Genomic DNA, 21270 nt, shown 5'->3' with positions numbered 1-21270 from the left:
GTTGAAGGCAGCAGCTTTCAAAATCTTTTTGGAGTATAAGGATGTTTTTGCCTAGACATATAAAGATCTGAAAGGAGTGCCCCCTGAGATGTGTGTATATCGTATTCAACTGGTACCTGGAGCCCAGCCGGTGCGGAAGAGGTCGTACCGGATGAACAGAAACTATGTCGCAAGAGTGAATGAGGAAATAGAAAAAATGTTAGCTAGCATCATTTTTCGGGTCCAAACTAGCGAATGGGTGTCTGTGATTGTTATTTCCTTGAAGAAAGAGGCTAATCAAATCCAGATCTGCGTCGACTTTCGGTGCCTAAATGCAATCACCATCAAAGATCCTTTTCCTATTCGTTTCACGAATAGCATACTGGAAGAGGTAGCCGGCCACGAAATGTATTCCTTCATGGACGGGTTTTCAGGATACAATTAAATATCCATCCCCGAGGAGGATAAGCGCAAGACCACCTTCGTGGTGGAGGGTGGCGTGTACGCATATAAACAGATGCCATTCAGTCTATGCAACACGCATGCAACTTTTCAGAGGATCATCCTGCACATCTTTGATAAGATGTATGTGGGAAACTTTAAGGCTTTCTTTGACAATTGGTCGATTTACAACAGGCAGAACACACATCTAGTAGCCCTAAGGGAATGCATGGAGAGATGCCGAAGGGAAACTTTAAGGCTTTCCTCGACAATTGGTCGATTTACAACGGGCAGAACACACATCTAGTAGCCCTAAGGGAATGCATGGAGAGATGCCGGAGGGCAAGGTTGGCACTCAACCCTAAGAAGTGCAGATTTATGGTGTCGCAAGGAAAATTGCTTGGGCACATTGTTTGTAAAGCAGGGCTAAAAACAGACCCTGATAAGATCCGAGTGATCGTGGAGATGGAGTCACCCATAGATGTCACAGGGGTAAAATCCTTCTTGTGTCACATTGGTTACTATAGAAGGTTTATAAAGAATTTTGCTAATATATCCTACCCCTTGGATAAACTAACTCGGAAGGGTGAGCCGTACACGTGGGGGACTTCGGACGGCGAAGCTTCTGAAGAGTTGAAGACCAGGCTGGGGGCGGCCCCCATCCTCGCATATCCGAATTGGGACAGGGAGTTCCATGTCCACGTAGATGCCTCTAATTTCGCAATTGGTGCCACATTAGCTCAGGTGGGTGACCATGGACTGGACCATCCAATCTACTTTGCGAGTAGATTATTGTCTAAGGCTGAAAAGAATTATAGCACAATGGAGCGAGAGGCCCTAGGAATGGTCTATGTTGTGCAGAAATTCAAACATTACCTTCTCGCGACGCCATTCACGTTTTACATGGATCACCAAGCGCTTATGTATCTGGTCAACAAACCAATCATTCAAGGAAGGATCAGCAGATGATTACTCTTGTTGCGGGAGCTTACATTCATCATCATTGTCAAACCGGGAAAAAGCAATGTGATAGCCAACCAATTATCCAAGATAAGGTCGGGAGAGCCGCCAAAGGGAATTAATGATGAATTTCCGAATGCTCACCTGTTCAAGATCGCAGTACTGCCATCATGGTATACTGCTATCGTGGAATATCTCTCCACCTTCGTGTTCTCGCAAGGTATGCCACCTGGAGAATGGAGGAAACTGGTGTTAAGAAGCGGTACATTCCAGTTGACTAATGGATTACTGTACAAAATGGGGCCCGACCAGGTGTTGCATCGATGTGTGATGGAGGAAGAGGTGCCTAGCATTCTGAAGGAGGCACATGAGGGGCCCGCGGGGAGGCCATATAGGACCGGACACTACCGCACGAAAGGTGCTACTTGTAGGTCTATGGTGGCCCACGCTGTATAATGACACCAGAGAATGGGTAGTGGGTTGCGACACATGTCAAAGAGTCGGCAAGCCATTGAAGAGGGATTTCATGCCACTCAACCCCTCACATGCTCAAGAGTTATTTGAGCGTTGGGGGCTGGATTTTATTGGACCACTCAAGGCTAGTCGTGCCAGGAGGTGCTGCTACATTGTGGTTGCCATAGAGTACTTAACAAAGTGGGTGGAAGCACGGGCCTTGCCTGACAACTCGGCCTTGAGTACTGCAAAGTTCATTTACGAAAAGATAATTACACGGTATGGCATCCCCATATAGTTGACCAGTGACCGGGGTGGACATTTTGTCAACCATGTCATCAAGCTACTCACTACTGAGTTCAAAAATTTTCATTCATTGTCCAGCCCTTACTACCCAGGAGCGAATGGGTAGGCGAAGGCCACCAACAAGATTCTCGTTGCAGTGATTTACAAGTTGTGCGAAGTCGAGGGGGAAGACTGGGAGGAAAAATTACCCTCGGTTTTGTGGGCCTATCGCACCACCTACAAGGTGACCACAAGCCAAACTCCATTCCAACTGATGTACCGGCAAGAAGCTATTGTACCAACCGAGTTTATGGTGCCAAGCCTCCGTATTGCAATCAAAAACAGACTGGGGGATATGGAAAGCCTAAGAGAGAGGTTGTATGTATTAAAAAAGTTGGATGAGAAAAGAATGATGGCCCAGTGGGCTGCGGAGGCATCCCAACAAAGGAGGAAGTTGTGGCACGACAAGCACTCAAAACAAATAAGGTTCGCACCGGGCCAACTGGTACTGAAATATAATGGGCGCAATGAGATTAAACCAGGCAAATTCGAAGTAAGATGGTTAGGGTCATACACAATCCGAGAGGTGGCTGAAAATGGGTCGATCAAGTTATGGACATTAGAGGGCCGCTAAGTGTCGGAGGTTGTGAATGGGTCCAAATTAAAACCATACCATGAGTAGAGGCGATTGATAGACCCCGAATCCTCCCGTAGAGTTACTTTGAAGTTTTTTGCACATAAAAAAAAATAAAAAATAAAAAATTTTAAAAAATGACAAAAAGGCATTACCGTACGACGAAAAAGAAATAAACAAAAAATAAAACTAAAATCGGAAAATCTTCGTACGATGTATATTAACCGTACGACAGAAAAATATATATGAAAACACCGTACGGCGAAGTGAAATAAACGGCGCCGTACAGTGGGTAATATCGGCGTGTGGGTGTGGTCACCGTACAAAAAGGCAATAATGGCGTGTGGGTGTGGTCACAACACGGTGACAAGCGAACATTACCGTACGGGTAAGAACCGTACGCCATGCAGCAAGTGGAGGAGAACATGCCTTCATATGGTCTATATCATATCTGCACACCATACGACGAGTCGAAGACAAAGACAAGCACCATATAGTGAAAAAGACCAACGCATGACATAAAATCACCGTACAAAGCAATAATCAAATATCGTACGGTGTACGGAAGTCACAATAACGTACAACAGAAACGCGGCATAATCATATGGTATTGAGGACACCACCGTACAGTAGGGTATTGAGGACACCATCGTACGGTCTCTATTACCAGACGAAAGGCATTTAAAAGGTGGGCAGTTTGAAGAAGGCAAACACGTATCGTACAGTCAGTATCGCAGAGAGAGGAGAGGAAAAGAAATCAGATCGTCGCGCACCAAGAATTTGCTGACCGATGGAAGTGGTTCGCCATCAACAGAAGGGTCCCACGTTAGGAGAGTAAGCACGTGCAGAATTTTGTTATCCTAACCCTGTTTATTTTATATTTAAAGGGCACCAAAGACAAAAAGAAAAATCATTTAATGGTCCCCAGCGGTGGAAAGAATTGGCAAAGACAGTTGCAGCAGTTACCTGCTACAGTGTCGTCAACCTCTGCGAACAAGAAAGCTATTCGGATTCTGCCTTCCGGTGTGAAAGTCAAGGGCGGCATGGCTAACATCAGCAAAAGCAAGGGCAAAAAGGTGCAACCCAAAGTGCAGCAACAGATGGCAACGAAGAATGATGTGACCATGGACACCATTACCTTCGAGGGTTTGAGTGTGTTGACGTGTCTGAAATCGCATTGCTGCAAACTCCATACGGCCAATGCAGAATAGAATAGCCAACTGATTATCCTACTCTCTCTTGAGATAAGGAAGTCTCTAATGCTTTCTAAGTTTGATCAAAGGAGACAACCTCAAGGTTTCTCTGTCAGGTCTTGACTGCGGGATCTCTCAGTGGCTTGATGTGTTTTTTGATGGAAACAAAAGGGGACTTACGATTTGCAACAAGCTAGTCTACTGTGATTCTCGAACTACGCAATAAAGAGCAAAAGGAAAGGGTTAGGAGATCTAAAACTAACAACACGGGCATGCGGGTAGACGGATTCAACATAACCAATTCCTGCTTGGCCAGAATAGCTCACAACCTTGCAAGAACGGTGCAATCTTCAAAGGGACTTGGAAGATTTTCAGACTGGAGACGCACGGCTAAGCACCCAATTCTAGCGCAGCTCAAACGGACACCTGCAATTGAACTAAGCACAATCGAAGGCTCAGGTTAACCACACAAAAGGATACACAATCAATATATCCTCAGTGGTATGAGCTTGAATCTATCAAATACCTGCACACCCAAAATAGAAAGATCTATCTAAAATGCTGAGAGAAACCATGCAAACAGGATGAAAACAAGACAAACACCAATTCAATGTCTATATATTGATTTCAGCTGCCTATTACAACAATTTCTGCAACATCTCTATGCTACTGCTTGAAATCTAACCTATTCTAACTCTAAAATCTAACTATCTCACTATCCAACCATCTAACTATCTAACCCTTTACAAAAGAAAGGCCTCTACCATTTATAGTTTTACAATTTTGAATCAGAGGCCAGGATGGACTGCATCCAAGGGTCCTGATCTGCCTTCCAGAAGCTGGCAGCTTTAACCCATGCCGAATTAATTCTTAGTTATCCAACCAGCAACTATCTCAATTCCCTGCCACTATTTGGCTTTAATTCAAGTCTATCCAATCTTCTTGGTGGTTGGGAATAGTTATCCACAAAAATATCTTGCACGGGACCCATAGGCAATTTACAGTAAAGCAGTTTCAACTTTAAAACTGAATTTTTGGACTTAAATCCAACTGTGTGCTTTTTCTCAAGAAGGCATAAACTTGCAACATTCAGAGTGTTCTTTGGTCTTTGGTCCCAGTGGTGGACTTCATCTTTATTCAGCGGCACAGTTCCCAATGCTCGGTTGTTCTAACGCTCTTGCATCTTTTCTTTTCCAATCTTCAGCGTCTGGCTTTGGATTGCGATCCTTGATTTGCGTTTGAGGCCTTCTCCTGGTTCTTTAATGACCTCCTGCGATCAATCAACCAATTTCACTTCATTAAATTAATTTGAAAAATAAATTAAATAATTAATTTAACAAATATTAAATTCAATTACGATGTCTAGCTTGAGAAGCTCTTTGTGAGATGTATCTTGAAAATGCTTCTCCTTTCTCTTCGAATGTGAAATCTGATCCTTGGTCGATTTACTTCTGCGTGATTTTACCTTTGGAGTCTTGGGCGTTTTGAATGGGTTTACGACGTTTTGAAAACTTCTTATAGCGCGATTCTAGAGGTTTGAAGAGCTCCTACAAATTTTAAAAACTATAACTCTCATGCTTTTCTGGTGAATTTTGGAGAACTTAGACGTTTTTGAATTGGAGATATTTTCGGAGCATGGGGAGTTTATGCAAACGGAAGGGTAATTTTCGGACCTTGAACACTTCTGCAAATTAAAGAAAACTTCGGACCCTTCAGGCGTTTTTGGCAAACTGGGAGTTTTTCGGAGCTAAAAGCGTTTTGGCAAATCTGATATATATTTTGAAATTTCGGAGCTATTTCACCCTTTGCAAATTGCGGAGTGTTTTGAATGAATTTAAATGCTTTATCATTTTCGGACCTTTTGGCCTATTTTGCAAATTTCGGAGCATAGCGTTTTTTGCAAGTCAGAAAAGTTTTCGGACCTAAATGCCCTTCGTAAAACTTTGGATCTATAAATGCGTTTGGAAATTTCGCGATTTTAACCTTCTGGAGCTTTCAGCGTTTTGAAGCATATTTTGCGAACTTAAACAAACTTCGGAGCTCCCAACGTTTTTTTGTAACCTGTAGAAATTTCGAACCTAAAGCTCGATTTTGCAAAATCGATACACTTTAAAATTTCGGAGCTAGGGTCCGAATTTAAAGGTTTAAGGCGAATTTTGGAGCATTGGGGTCTTTTGCAAATTTATAACAAACTTTCAAATTTCGGAGCTAGGGTCCGAAATTGGGCGTTCAAGTGAAATTCGGACCTAAAAGCACTTTTGGCAAGTTAAGTGAATTTCGGACCTCCAGCCAGTTTTGTCAACTTCTTCACTTTTTGCCCCAGGGTCCGAAATTGGACAACTTAAGTGATTTTCGGACCTCTGGGGGCTTTTTGCAACTTTTAAACATTTTGCAGTTTTAGCCTCTGGGTCCGAAATTGGGCATTTTAGTGATTTTAAACGTTTTTCGCAAGAAGTGAGAGCTTGGGCACTTGGGCAAGTTTGTCAAGATCTCGCCGAAGGATCATTTTATGGAATATAACATTTAAGTATAAGAAAGAAGAAGATAAGTTATATTCCATATATACTTTCAGGATGTTTGAGAGTGGTTTCGGACATCCAGGAGTTATATTGCAAATTCTAGTTTTTGGAGGATTCCTCAATTTTTCAGAGTTAGTCAAATTTCAGGATCAAGAAATTCCAGACTTAGCCAAATTTCAGGATCAGGAAATTCCAGACTTGGCCAAATTTCAGGGCATTTGAAGATCAAGACGACATTTCAGACTCCATCACTCACCAACTTGACCCTTCATATCCACTTCCTCTTCCGCAAAGACAGAAAGGCACAAACCGGGGGGTCCCTGTCCAAGACGGGGATGCGTGTGCGATTCGCACAACAGAGTGGAGCAGATTGTAGAAAATGGTGGAACGAGACCCCACATGATGATCCTGTGAAGGCACAGCTACGACATGCACAGGTACAATGGGCCATCCAGATGCCCATCTTTTGCATTAAGGATTTTGAGGTTGTGTTGCGGACCATGATTGGTGCCTACGACACACACAGGCGACTGTCGGTATTCGATTATGAGCACCGCCAGGTTACAGTCTCTTTCGCTTCCTCAGAGTTTACAAGGGTTTTTGGTATTCCAAGAGCGCAGGGAAAGAAAGTAGATAAGGGGCAGAAAATATCCCCAGATTTACAGGATAAACTCCTGAAGTTGATGTGCCGCAACGACTTCACACAAGCCGAGCTCGATAGTCTCCAGCATAGTAGCAAGGGAAGAGGCCTGAAGAAGTCATTTTTGAGAGAGGGGGTATGGCGATGCCTTCTGGATGTGTTGAAGAGCCACTTGATGGGAGCCAGTAGGGCTTCGGACATTGCCATGGCACAGGTGGTATTGATGAATGGCATCCGCAATGGCATGGTATACGACTGGGCATCAATACTAGCGGATAGGATGGAGGAATTTATGACCCTGCAGCACAAAACCTTCTACATGCCCTACCATGCCATTGGACTCTTCTTGGATGCCGTACGCCTTCAGGGTTCACCAGACACACGCACTTGGCACCACAAGGTCGTGTACACCCTGGGCAGCCGCCTATATTCTATTGGGTTCATTTAGATATCATGGCACCTAGTGGAGATACACAATCAGGCAAGAAACGAAAGCAGCGAGTGGTGGTGTCTGAGTCTGAGACAGAGTCGGAGTCCGAGCCTAGTGACCCGAGTGAGGAGGCGAGTGCAGAGGACTCCATGGATGCATCACAGGGCACCGAGAGTAGTTTCAGGATCGTGGCTAGAGGCGGACAGCAGGTGGAGGAGGAGACAGGGGCGACATCTTCTACAGTTGCGCAGACAGCCACACCTCCACCTCCCGTAGTTGTGCCAGCAAGGGCAGCCACACGGCCCCCGGCTGAGTTATCCCAGCAAACGGCCTCAGCAAGTGCCACTCGGACTCTTCCTGGAGCAACAGTATTGGCAGTGTCGATTCCTGGTTTTGGGCAAGGTCGAACACTCGTGATTATGATTCCCCCACATGTGGCCGCGACATTGGTAGCCCTACCAGAGCCTCAGACAGTCGGCATCGGGAGTCCCACGGCAGCAGCAGTAGAGGTAGGGACCAATGGCGGGACGATTGGTAGTGAGGTTGCGGTAGCATTAGAGCATCCTGGAGGGAGTGGTACCCCTTCTCAAACGGATATGAGTGCTTGGCTAAGTCGGTACAAGATGGCACGAGTAGCACCGGTTGGAGCAACATTCCTCTCCCCACGGCGTGAGTCGAGCCCTCATGAGATTGTGGACTTGGTGAGACATAGCTCACCAGAGATCTCACGAATAGTACAGAGAGACCACTCACCCATTCGTGATTTGGTGCTGAGTCCCAGGCACGAGGAGTTTTTTATTCAGAGCCCCCCTCATGACGAGCCACTGCAGAGTCCTCACGAGGATGCCCAAGAGCATGGTGTCCTAGCATCTCTGAGAGTGGAGGGTGACAGGGAATTGGAGCAGTTTCTTGCGGACATGGTTGTCAGAGCCCGAAGGATTGTAGCCTCTGCCAGGTCTCAAGGAGATGCCAGGACAGATGGAAAGTTGGAGCAGCTACTGGGGTTTATGAGGGGCAAGTGCACGACACACTTTGCTCAGTGTTTTGAGTCTAGAGGGTGGCCTACTACGAAGACCTTGCAGATGTTGGAGGATTGGGGCCTCCGGGAGCAGGTTGGCGAGACCAATAGACAGTCATTGTTGCGAAGGATAGAGCAGGTCTTCCGTGAGACATACTATGAGTTGAGGACACAGTATATTGCTTAGGGTAGCGAGACCCAACATCACGAGGTCGTGTCGGCACGGGAAGAGTTGGCTGCGCGACTCCAGCAGATGGAGTTGCACAGGGAGCAATTGGCTTGGGAGAAGGCCTCATGGCATGCATAACATGCTACCTTGGAAGCAGTGTTGGCCGAGGGGAGGTTGGCGAGGGATACCTTGGGGCATGGTTGGAGGAAGCCCGAGAGGACAGGACTATGTTGGAGAGTAGCGTGGCTAGTGCCTTAGAGATGGCGGAGCAGAAGGATAAAGAGATCTTGGAGGCCGCGATGATGGTAAAAACAGCTATGGAGTGCCAGATGGTTTCAGAGCGGGACCTGAAGCTAAGGACTGAGCAGGTCTATGAGTTACAGGCACACTTGGCAGCCGCACCCTGCGCATCGACACCCTCCTCACTAGGGAGGCTTCCTCAGCCCCATTCTTAGTCATGATTCCTTTTTTTGTTGATCATCCCATTTTGTTTTCAGTCGTCAAGAGACGACCTTGTTTTCTTGGGGGGATGATGTTGGCGGTAATATTGTACGTACGGGAATAAAAAGGAATTAATTAGGAAGTACTTTGTTAGTAATGTAACCGAGGGTTGGTAGTTACGGGTGCGACGGTTGTCCCTCGCACCCCCTCGGTACCTTTATATACCATGTGATGTAACTTGTCAAAATGACGATTATGAATGAAATGGTATCTTTTCTGTTGGTTTAATATTATTGTCTGGTATCTATGGCATTACTGTTTCTTGTTAAGTATTATCTTTGTATGTATTAAACTGTTCGCCCAGAGGGCAAACACGGGGGATATTTCATGCTTTTAGGTCCTAGGGGCCTAAATTTGATTGAGTCTTGGTAATTATTTAAAATCGATGTTATCAAAACCAAGATTGAGAAGGTGAAGTTGAAATCTAAGTTGTAAAATCGTAAGTCTCAGAAGGTTGTTAAAATATGGAAAATCAAGATTTTGGGGAATCCTATTGCCCATGGAATTCCTGATTAACAAAAGAGACCGGTGTCACTTTTTAAATGATAAGCTTGTCAAGGAATCCCTCCATTCATGGATTCCTCGAAAACCTAAAAAACCGAAAATTTCACGCAAAGTTCCAACACCCAAATTTCCTAAAGAACTTGAAATGCCAAAATTCCTCGTAAGGATCAAAATCCACAGTTTTCAAAAGGCTTACCACTAAGGGAACTTTTGTCAAGTACGTTATTAACGTAGCCTTTAGAGATATAAATGGAGTCTCAAGCAAAGCTTTTAGTTTCATGTGTGTGGGCCGAACTATGTTCTTTTATAAACCATTGAATCTTCGGCATATTTGAAGCTTTAATGAGCCATGGTAAGGTTAAAATTTTAAAGAATTTGTAAGATTGCTTAAGTATAAGGAATTTTCAAAATATCCTACATGTTGTGGAATCCTCACTCAATGCACAAATTGAACGTGTGTTAGAAATTACCAACTTTTAATGTACTTTTAAATGAACTTTGGACAATTCCCACATACCCAAAATCTTTGAGCTAGTCAACATGCCGAAAATGTAATGAGAGATCGAGCAATTTTAAAGCATGGAAATGTGAAATGTCGGAGAATTCGTCTCCTCGTGGACTCCTTGAATCACATTGGAACCCAATGCCACTCACTAACTTTGAAAGATATCAGGCAATCCACGGGCATGGGGGAATTGCCAATGAATAAATCAAACACTTTATTGTAAAGAACAAACAAAAAGAGAAGTTTGGGAGAGACATGAGACAATGGAAATCTCCACGATTAAGTTTAATCCCCGAATAGGGGTAATTTCCAAAAATGCCCTAGGCCCGATTAAGATTCAAAACGAATGATAAAATCGTTGAAATGGAGAAATCAGGTAGTCTATGAGGACGTGGAATATTCCACGAGTTCCCCAATTCTTGAAAAAGGAAATGTATTAAACCCCAATGACCCATTTCAATAGGGACGCCATGATGAGGAGTTGAGAGGATATATGAAACAATGGAATGTTCCATAAATAGATGCAATCCCCAAAAATTTAATAAGCCGGATCAAAGTTGAGAGCTTCTTTTAAAAAAGGCAATCGGTATAATAGAGATAACAAGAATTTTCATTTTACATGGATTTCCATCCATGGATTCTTGAACAAACCTGATAAGGCTTGCTCAGGATAAAAGGCATTGATAAAGTTTAAAATGAAGTTAACCCCTTTAAGGCTGACTTATCACTTCCATAAGGGTCGATAGGTTGGTGCATCGAACCTTTCAAAGATTTGATATAATTTTAATAGTGTGCGATGTAAAAGAGCCCCAATCCCTAAAACAAACAAGAAGTCTAATTCCATATGCAGAATAAACCCGAAGATGAATATGGTGCATTACATTTAATTGAATTGAACCCAATTTTCATGGATGTTGATATCTAATTTAATGTTATAAATTTAAGGGAAGCATTTGTTCATTCTTTGCAGCGATTTTTATTGCAATAATAACATTGATTATTTTATGTTTGTAGATTGGATTCAAGGAGCTTATCGAGGACGATTTAGATTAGGTGTGATTGTAAAGTATTCCTCTTGAGCTCAAGATCTTATAGGATATTAGAGCAATTTAATGGTACTATCCAATTGGCTAATGGAGAGAGGCTGAGTACTTTGATGAGCTGAATAGAAACGGTGCTTAACTTACAACAGAAAAAGTCAAAGCAATGCTCGATAAAGGAATTTTAAATCTATAAGAGGAAGTTCAAGACACAAAATACATACCTTCAAGAACAAGATGAAGGCTAACCAATACAAGGCCGATTAAAACATGAAATCGTGTCAAAAACTAAAAGAACCCAATTGGCAAAGTTTATCTTTTCGAATTGGTGCAAAGGGATGGTTTTGGGAAGTTGAGCCCTAGATATCCTAGGATATGAAATTTAAAATCAAAGCTATGGCAGTCATAAATGTTGTGTTTTGCATATCCCAAGGTCAAATGTAACAGAATTCAATAAGGGATGAGTAATATTTAATGTATTCCAAAATATTAAATGTGAATGTAGCTTCCAACCACTGGTCAAGGCAAGTTTGCCACATTTAGTAAAGAGACAATGAAGACCAATGGCAAGCAATTCTTCTTTGGCAGGAAAATATTTGAGTAGATATTTTTGAAAAACATATCCTGTTGAGACAACGACCACGGAGTGAAAAACCCTCTTAAGAACTAGGGTTTCTTCGACAAAACTTGAGATTTCAAGACTTGATCCTCTGAAGGTGCTATTGCTTTGCAAGGGCCACACATATTGAAGAGTTTTGAAGATGGCGGATGAACATGAATATTTTTAGATATTTACAAGCTATTTGCATTTGAAGGTTTATAAACAGTGGAACTCGAAGGCAATGTGGAAGACAACAAGAGCTAGACAATCTTCGAGAGTTTGTAGAGGAGGTACTGTGTAAGCCCCCTTACATCCCCATCAATCGAGTTCTACATTTCTCACCTTCACAAGATCTGCTTTCACTTGTGTAAACTGATTGTTTCATATGTTGCTTGGCTCTCTATGTTGATAATTTGACAAAAGTTTGGTGCAAGATGTATGATGGATAGGGGTATATACCCCCCCGTCGACCCAACAAATGAGCATTTTGAGAACATTGGGCACAATGAAACAAAAACTTTCAAAGAGGCTCTCTCTGGTTCTCGAAATCAAATATCACCAAAGGCAAAATTTTGTGTGTAGCAATAGAGAGGATGGGTAAGGGCAAGAAATTAGTGGGGGGCAAGGTAAGTCCCCTTCCGCTAGCCTTAGGATTCTAACTATCTCGCCTAATGAGGAAATGAACTCTATTGTTAAAGATGAAACTATTAGGGTTAGTAGTCTAGTAGTGTTTTTGGTCGTTGTTGATGCGAACAAGTTACCCTTGCATAGATTTCTAGATGAATGGATTATGAATACTTGGAGGAAACGCCTCAATATCCATGTTACACTCTATAGAATGATACAAAAGGGTTTGTTCATCTTCTTTTTTCAAAATCATGAAATGCAAAATTATGTGGTTAGTAAGCAATTTCAGTCTATAGGCAATTGTGTTTTTTAGGCCTTACACGGTCCCTGAAAGCCATTAATGACGAAATCATGGCTCCCTCAAGCCTAAGATGGCTGACCATCAAGAATATTTTGTGCTTCTTGTGGGCATTTATCCCACAGATGTCAGCTCCAATTGGCAAGGTGGTTAGGATAGACGAGACCAAAGCCTTGCTCCCCCGTATGGATGCTAGTGTTCTTACTACCTGTAGATGGGGAAAAATGAGCCACTTTGACAGGTGGATATCAACCTCTCGGTGACTCACTAATCAGCCTCTCCACTTGGGATGAGCACAAAGCACAGAGTTGTCAGGTGCCCCGTAGATAACACGGGATAGGTCACAGAGATCTTTTGAGGACCTCCATTAGCTCTATGCCCGAGAATGCATGCGCAAGTCGTAGATGACGGCACAACGTGTTGGCATCCTCTACGAATAGAGTACTGAGTTCTGTACAGAAAATACAACGTGATGAATACGTGTTCCAAGTGAGTTAAAACTAAATAAATATATGATAGAAAGCAAAAAATGACTATAGATATTAAAGAAGAGAAATGAAAGAGGGTTAGGAAGTAATCTCATAGCCAGTCCGCGAATGAAGCTTCCAGCAAAGCAACTCTTCTCCAACAAAACCTGCTCACAAACTAGAAAGGAAAAAATGTTGGGGCTATGTTTAGAGGTCTGCCACAGTCAAACCCCTGTTTTGGTGTTTCCACCTCCACGGACAGCCAGATAGATAGATAGATAAAACCAATAACATAATAGAAAGTAGATGCAATAATATATATGCTAATGGAGATAACTAAGAGAAGAGAAGAAATCCCCTGCGAAGAGCTTGTCGGATGAAGAAAATGAAGCACAAAGTCCTCAAAGCATAACAATGGTGGTGAGAGTCTCAAGGACGAAGAAGAGCCAAGAGTGCTGGAAAATGTGACTAGAGAGCTTAGAGAGTGATCTTGATGTTAGAGATGCTTGAATGAGTTGCTAGGGAGCCAAAATGAAGCAAGAAAGGGAAGATAAGCAGGTTGGGGATGAAACCGACGTTGGTGGCCACGGGACTCGTCACAGGCGTAACGCTCAAACGGCCACCCATGGACTACAGATTCACGAGACATTAGCATGGCCCATGAACATCTTCACAATGTGTAGGTATCTACGAGTCATACAGTTAACAAGGTTGGGGAAAAGGACAAGATAGCAGGTGAGGGAGCAAGCCATGCGGACAAAAGGACAAAAAGGTAAAAGAGTTCTTCAATCAGTGTAAAGTGAAGGTGCATATGTAGTGTGGAATTACATGGAGTGCAATTTACGACACTACACTATCCTATCTCCTAGCATGGAAATCCCTGAGATTATAGAGATGAATCTAGAAGGGTCCTCATACTAGTGCTTTATTGATATCCTGGGTGGCATTAATGCATGTTTCCCTTGCAAAAAAGAGGGTCATATTCGAAAGAATTGTCCTCTAATCTCTAGAAAGAAGAATTTTCAGACAGATGAGGATAAGGGTAAGGGAGAGGGTCATGTTGATGGTGTTTTTACGCACTATGCAACACAGAATAAAATACTTAAGTATTCTATCCTCTCTTGAACAAAGACTCCCCAAATGCTACATTGTGTGATCAAATGGGACGACTCCAAGGTTCTCGAATGTTAGGTCTTGACATGCTCTTGGATAGACTCAGTTGTTTGATGTGATATTGCTGGAATCACAAGGTGGACTTACGTTGAATGCTTGAATGCTTTGAATGTTGTTGGAATGTGGAATTTCACTTGATTTGAAAAAAAGGAAAAAAGGATAAGGGTTGAGGAAGCTAATCTAACACTGGGAATGTAAGAGCAATGGACAATCTTTGGTGAAACTCAACTAAGATTTGCTTTGACATGCAGTGAACATTTCCACAAGGCTAGTGCGATCTTCTAGGGATAGCTTGATGATTCCATCAAGTTGATGCATATCAATGAAGAAGTGATAATTGAAGTTAAGCTTGGCTAAGATAGATCCAATTGACTATGCAAGGCACTTTACCATCGGCAAGGTGTTAGTAACTTGAGACTTAGTGAGTATTGATGAGGATTCACAAATCCTAGTCTGAGTAAGTTTTGATGAATTTGTAGTGAGGACATGCAGATTTGGCCCCATCTGCCCAAAAAAATGAAAAATCAATTCAAATTTGTCAAATAAAGCATTAGAAACATTTTTTTACATATAATACATTTTTTAAATAGTCAAGTTTTGGCCTAGTTTTTTCCACCAAATCTGGGTCCAAGACATAAAAGAGATTGCAGAGTATTCACCAAGACTAATGTCACTTGTCAAAGCATTACTCAGAATCAGGATTGACTTGGAAAACCAAAAAATATAAATAATAAATGGAATTCAAATAAACAGGAAAATATGATTCTTTTTCATCCAGCACATCTGAAAACAAATATTATTTTTTTGCCTTTTAAAACCAGAGTGGAGGTCTCAGGGAAGCAGCCCCCAACAGGTCAAAGGGCGGAGCCCCTTTTGTTATCCACCAAACCCAAATTTAGGCCTTCAAGGCCACAAGGACCTTCATGCCACATGACATTTTTTGGAACCTTGTCATTTTAAAATGAGCTCAAAATTCTTCAAAAAATGTACTTAAAGGTGGGTTAGGTTTTAGATTTTTTGGTTTTTTTTAAATTCTCATGGGTCCTTCCTGGGTTCAGCAAGGAGCAGCCCCAGACCTAACAATTTGGCCCAGGTGCAAAAAAGACATACCCCAGGTCAAATGGTCAGGCCCAATGGTGGACCTCATCTGGAACCAAGCTATATCCAAACTAGGATCATGACCCAACCCAGACCAATCAAGGTTCAGCAAGGGTTGCTGGCAAACCAGGTTTCTAGGTTTGTTCCATCAAGCTTACCATGTAACTGCATAAATATCAAGTAATAAAGGCAAACAATTTGAGACAGCTGCAACTAAGTGATCATTAATTTGGATTTCTAAAATTTGTATATGCATTCAAAAACAGAGAAAAATTTAGAGCTGTATTGCAATAATGAAGCTAAGATCTCTCATATCTTAATGCAGTGTCAATTAGTGATATATAACAATATTATGTACCTGTGTTGACCCAGTATCATGATTCTCAATAAAGGTAACTGCTCGTGATGGCCACCATCCAACCACCCCAGGAGGTACACTCTTCTGATCAGATAACCGCCAATACTCACATTTTTCAAGTGCCTGTTGAGGAAGAATTCAAAAGAAGGAACATGCTTGCAAAAACTTTAACTACAACATTCCCTATCATAATCCACTATGAAAGAAACAAGCAAAAAATGATATGAGTATCATTTAACATGAGAAGTTATATTCAAATGTACCATGCATAAATCATTATGTTTTAAAAATAGAAATAGCCTATTAAGTCATTACTAAAGCAAATACTGTTAATATAGACTACCTACACTGCCAACAGACTTGCCTGTCACCTTCTGGTAAATATAATTTCCATCACCTTTGAATAGAAGATCATTTGTGTTTGCTATGGTGGTATTTCTATATCATTTTTTCCAACATGTTTAGAAATAATCAATAGTTGATGTGGATATGCAAGGAATATCTCATACATAGTGCAAGTCAGTGACTTTTCTAGGGTGCTTGAGGCAAAAACTTTGCATGACTTTGGTATTAGTTTCATCTTACTTTTATATGCAAATATTCTATTCTACAAACACACTGTTCATCAATATGCTTAGCTGCATCTGTATGAACTCATGATTATTTTACCACCACTTTTAGGCAAGGTGCCCCACATAAGGCATATCATAGTTATAGCTTCATTGCTATTGAATAAATAAATGTGTGTGAGGCTGATGTCCAAGTTTTTGCATAGCATTTCGGAATAGTTACAATTTGCATATAATTTACTGCTTCAATCCTTTGATGCATATTCAAGGCATAGGGAACCACTATCTAGATTCAGACAAACCTGATCCTGATGTCCAAGTTTTTGCATAGAAATTTGGAATAGTTACAACTTGCATATACTTTACTGCTTCAATCCTTTGATGCATATTCAAGGCATAGGGAACAACTATCTAGATTCAGACAAACCTGATCCATGTGTCATTCTACTCTTTTGTGCACTGTTTACTGAGTGAATCCCACTAGCAAAGAACTGAAGGGGCCATCTTCAATGTATTAAATTTGGATATCTCCTCATCAGAGGATTCACGGAGAAATACAACTCTAGCTATTAGGCAACTTCCGAAGTGCTTCAGCATTGACCTTGCCATGGCACATCAAGAAGTTATAGTTGACTCACACTTTAGATAGAACATAGCTCTGATGCAGACTATTCCAGGCGGTGGTCTTGAGGATGTGAATGATAAAGAGGAGACCAGTTAAATTACCAGGTCATGAAACTGATGAAATAGAGTCAGTCATTCTTTTTCTACAGATTCCACCATCAACTGGTTAGCATCTTCAAGGATATTGAATGTCTTCTAGAAAAACTTTGCCATGTTTGACCTGGTGTGTCAGAGTGGCAGAAACTTGAGGGCAGATAAGGGTTGCTGTTTTGCATATGTACTAAAATCTTGTCCATGAAGGAGATACAAATGCTTTAAAGTAGATTCATCACTGGGAGGAGCTCAGATTTAACTAATAATGTCATACTATATGACTCTGCACCCAGGGTGCCTAGGATATGGTGCCCCTAAGGACAACTCCAAAGTCGAGATCTTGAAGTTATGGGATGAATGCACATGTGCAGAACACATGATAGAAATTAAAAATTACTCACACAAATTCATTCAACAGAGTAGATTAGCATAAATGATCTTCCATTTAACATAAATAGATATATACAACAATAGGATGAAACGGCAGTGAGATTGAGGAACCTCATGTAATTGCTAGTTCTGTAAAAAAATTCTAGAGGTTCCTGCATTTGCTAACTATGACAAAGCCTACCTTCAGAATGCATGCAATGGTACATATTTTTACAGATACAATCGGAGATTAGTTAAATACAAGTGAGATGCTCTTAAGTAACTGCTCTTAAGTATCAGTTTCAATCATTGTGGGATTTTGGGATGCTCTATAGGATGGTAGGTTAGCTACATTACAGTTTAGACATGCCAAATGTGGATACTAGAATAGCGCAACATGAAGGTGGCTGCTCCAAATGGCAAAATACTGTACAAAATGGTGTAAGGATTTTGACTTCTACCTTTTGCAGATTTTGTGGGGCACAAAATGATAGGCAACCTGCATGTGCAAACTGCCAATGTGCAGCAAGGCACAAAGCACATAGGCATGTAAGGCTATGTAAATCTTTGGAATGGCTAGTGGATTGTCTTCCAAGTTTGAACTCAGATCATTCAGTCTTTCTTCAGAAGCAACAATCCTCATAGTGTCACTCCATGGTGAGGAAACCATGAAGTTGTCTTTGAAAATCAACCCACAATCACATAAACACAATTTCTTTGATGCTGTAAACCCATAATGTAATCCATGTTGATAGATTTCAATGGTTTGATCGGGACAAGTACAAGCACGTACACACCACATTTGAGGTGAGCAGACTTGGCATGTTCCATGCAATGCAAGATTTATTTTGAATCTCAACATCACAACATTAGTTTGCCTGATAGAAGTGTCATTTCAGCACAGCAAGTGTCATTTTAGAACAGCCAGTGTCATGCTCACTTGGAGTACTGCATCTACAAACTGCACCAAGTAGCATGCACAAATGTCCAAGCCCATATAGCAGCTTGTCAAGTAACTCGTGATCAAAAGCCTGTTGATCTTGCAAAAGATTGTTGTCCATTTGTGTTGAAGTACATATCAACTGAATACAAATACCAAATCGTATCAGTTGCGACCCTGAGTGTCAAGTTCTAGTGGTTAGAACAACATGGTGTTCAGACTTAACATGTGTCCCCACTAGAGCTGATGCAAGAATTCTAAATGTAAGGGATACATAATCTGTACTATGATCTTGTTGAGTGCATATATCACTGCATGTGTGCCATAAATCTTCTTTCTCAAGATCCCAAACAATAGGACTGATAAGAATGAAATTAAACTAATCCTACCTTGGTTGATCAACTCTTAAATTACCTCTATATCTAATCCTTCTCCAACAATGAACTGCAATATAGTAGACTCTTTAGAAGAGATCTCAGAACAAGCTCAATCTGATGTTGGAAAATGAAGTTTATTTGGGTGCCCGTAAATGACTTAAAGATGTGTTGATGTGTTTTTTATGCACACACGAACACAGAATAAAATACCTAAAGGTACCTTATCCTCTCTTGAACAAAGTTCCCGACTGCTGAAGATCTCGCCAAAGGATCAGTCAGAGTAACTCCAAGGTTCTGTTATGTAGGATCTCTACGTGTGGATAAGCTCTTTGTGGTATGATGTGATTTGCTGGAATCACAAGGGGACTTACACTCAATGACCTAAACATCTAATTTGCTGGAATCACAAGTCCTATTAACTAACTGGAAGACAAACAAATGACAAAAGATGCAGGGTTCAGGAAGTCTACTCTACTACCTAGAATGCGAGAAGATGGATGAACGACTAGGTGGAGTCCTACTGGGCTGGGTCTCACCATCAAGTTGAACAATTCAACACCAACTCAGTGCGATCTTCTGGGGGATGCTTCAAATATATTCAAATAGGACACCATCAGATACTTGTTGGTGTCTGTTTTATCATCTACCAAACATTAGGATAGGATACCCGAAGGTATTCTATCCTCTCCTGAAAAATCACTACTGATTCCAAGGTCTATATGTGCGAACAAGCGACTTTAGTGGAATAGATTCTTGGGTAGTGTATGCTGAAATTTTCAAGGGGGACTTACATTTGACAAGTATTTTTGAACTGCTGGACTTAGATGGATTTAGCAATTTAGGCTCGGGTATCCTATCCTCTCCTGAAAAATCACTACTGATTCCAAGGTCTATATGTGCGAACAAGTGACTTTAGTGGAATAGCTTCTTGGGTAGTGTATGCTGAAATTTTCAAGGGGGACTTACGTTTGACAAGTATTTTTGAACTGCTGGACTTAGATGGATTTAGCAATTTAGGCTCTTCTTTTTTTGGGGGGATTTTCTGGGATTTAGACTTTCAAAAGAAAGGGAAAAAGAGATAGGGCTTGGGAAGGCTAATCTAATCCTACGAATTCTAGAGACGATGTCAATTGGGTGCTCTCGAGAAACCAAACCTTGCTTCGCCACACTAGGGACAACTACACAAGGCTGGTGCAATCTTCAATGGGTTGTGCTTATGATCGAGATGTTGGGATGCACAGGGGATGGGCTCAGACTAACTTTGCACGATAGAATGGAAATCATCCATTTACCAAAAGTATGAGCGGAGATACACCATCAATTGATACTTATCAAATCCTTCATTCAAATTAACAACAATGAAAGCAAATCTAAATTATTTCTAACTAAGTGTTGAGGCAATTGAAACAATGCAAAACATTCAAATAATAGAGATTACAAAGCAGCGCACATGCAATATATTATCTGGAAATGACCTTAAGCAACAATACATCAAAAACCTCACCCTTTTCAAATGAGAGGAGGCAACCTTATATAGTTTCTCAAAAATAAATGAATGGTCGAGATCAAACACTGATCGAGGGCCAAGATTGAAAGTCCTAAACCCTAATTAGGGTTGCCCGAAATACTATCAGTTCAAGAAAATGAAAGAGTGACAAGTGGCGTAGCTGCTAATTTTACCGAGGTGAGTGGCCACTTTCCTCTTTCAAAGATTCAACGTATCTGGACACAATGAGCTTGACCTCCTCCATGGTGACACTTGGCAAACCGCCAATCTGGAAGTCGATGAGGTCCACATCGTCGACGCATGTGGCAAGGATGCCTTCCCACTCCACTGCTTGGGTGAGGAAGTTGTCATCGATGGAGAGGAAGTTTGTAATCTTTGAAAGATTGCCTTTGTTAATCATCTCTGAATCTCCGAAGAAGCTTGCTTGAATCCTAGCTCTCAGGTTCTCTGCTTGTAAATGCTTCTCCCTTAGGCTTTCCTTCTTCCAGATCTCTGACGCCACACGGAATACCTTGCCCAGGATCTCTCTAACACTTGCCTCTGTCTCAAAACACTTGGTCACGGATTTCTTCAGAACCTCAATCCGAGTGACCAGAGCATAGTACCACGTGCCGAAGTCGTACCTGTCTCCTGTCTGTATGATGCCTGCACCCACTAAGCTCCTCTTTGACATGCCTCGGATAACCTTCAAGTGAGGGAGTATTTCATTCTAAATTTCATCTACTTCTTCCCAATTGGATGCTAGATCCTGGATACGATCAATCAACAAGGAAGTTGCCTCGTGCCGATACTAAGTTTTCTACCAGGGTGTCAGCACGTACCAAAGCGTCTGAAATCCACTCCTTCTCTTGAGTGTACGATCCCTTCATATCATCATAGTCCTTCATTGATCCCTGTT

At 41.7% G+C, this 21270-nt stretch overlaps 1 protein-coding gene across 1 annotated transcript in view; it reads right to left on the bottom strand.

The window, feature by feature from the left end:
• LOC131033164 (alpha-amylase 3, chloroplastic) overlaps window positions 1-21270 on the bottom strand; it is a gene marked incomplete at its 5' end in the record, with an annotated part of 239132 nt that overhangs the window by 60977 nt on the left and 156885 nt on the right. Inside the window, one exon of the mRNA XM_059222246.1 lies at window positions 15894-16016. Within this exon, the coding sequence (XP_059078229.1) occupies window positions 15894-16016 (123 nt within the window). The remainder of the gene's footprint in view (window positions 1-15893; window positions 16017-21270) is intronic.

This window comes from Cryptomeria japonica, chromosome 6 (assembly GCF_030272615.1).
Source record: "Cryptomeria japonica chromosome 6, Sugi_1.0, whole genome shotgun sequence".
In the NCBI taxonomy this organism is placed as follows: domain Eukaryota; kingdom Viridiplantae; phylum Streptophyta; class Pinopsida; order Cupressales; family Cupressaceae; genus Cryptomeria; species Cryptomeria japonica.
This window is presented reverse-complemented; position numbering and strand designations above follow the sequence as displayed.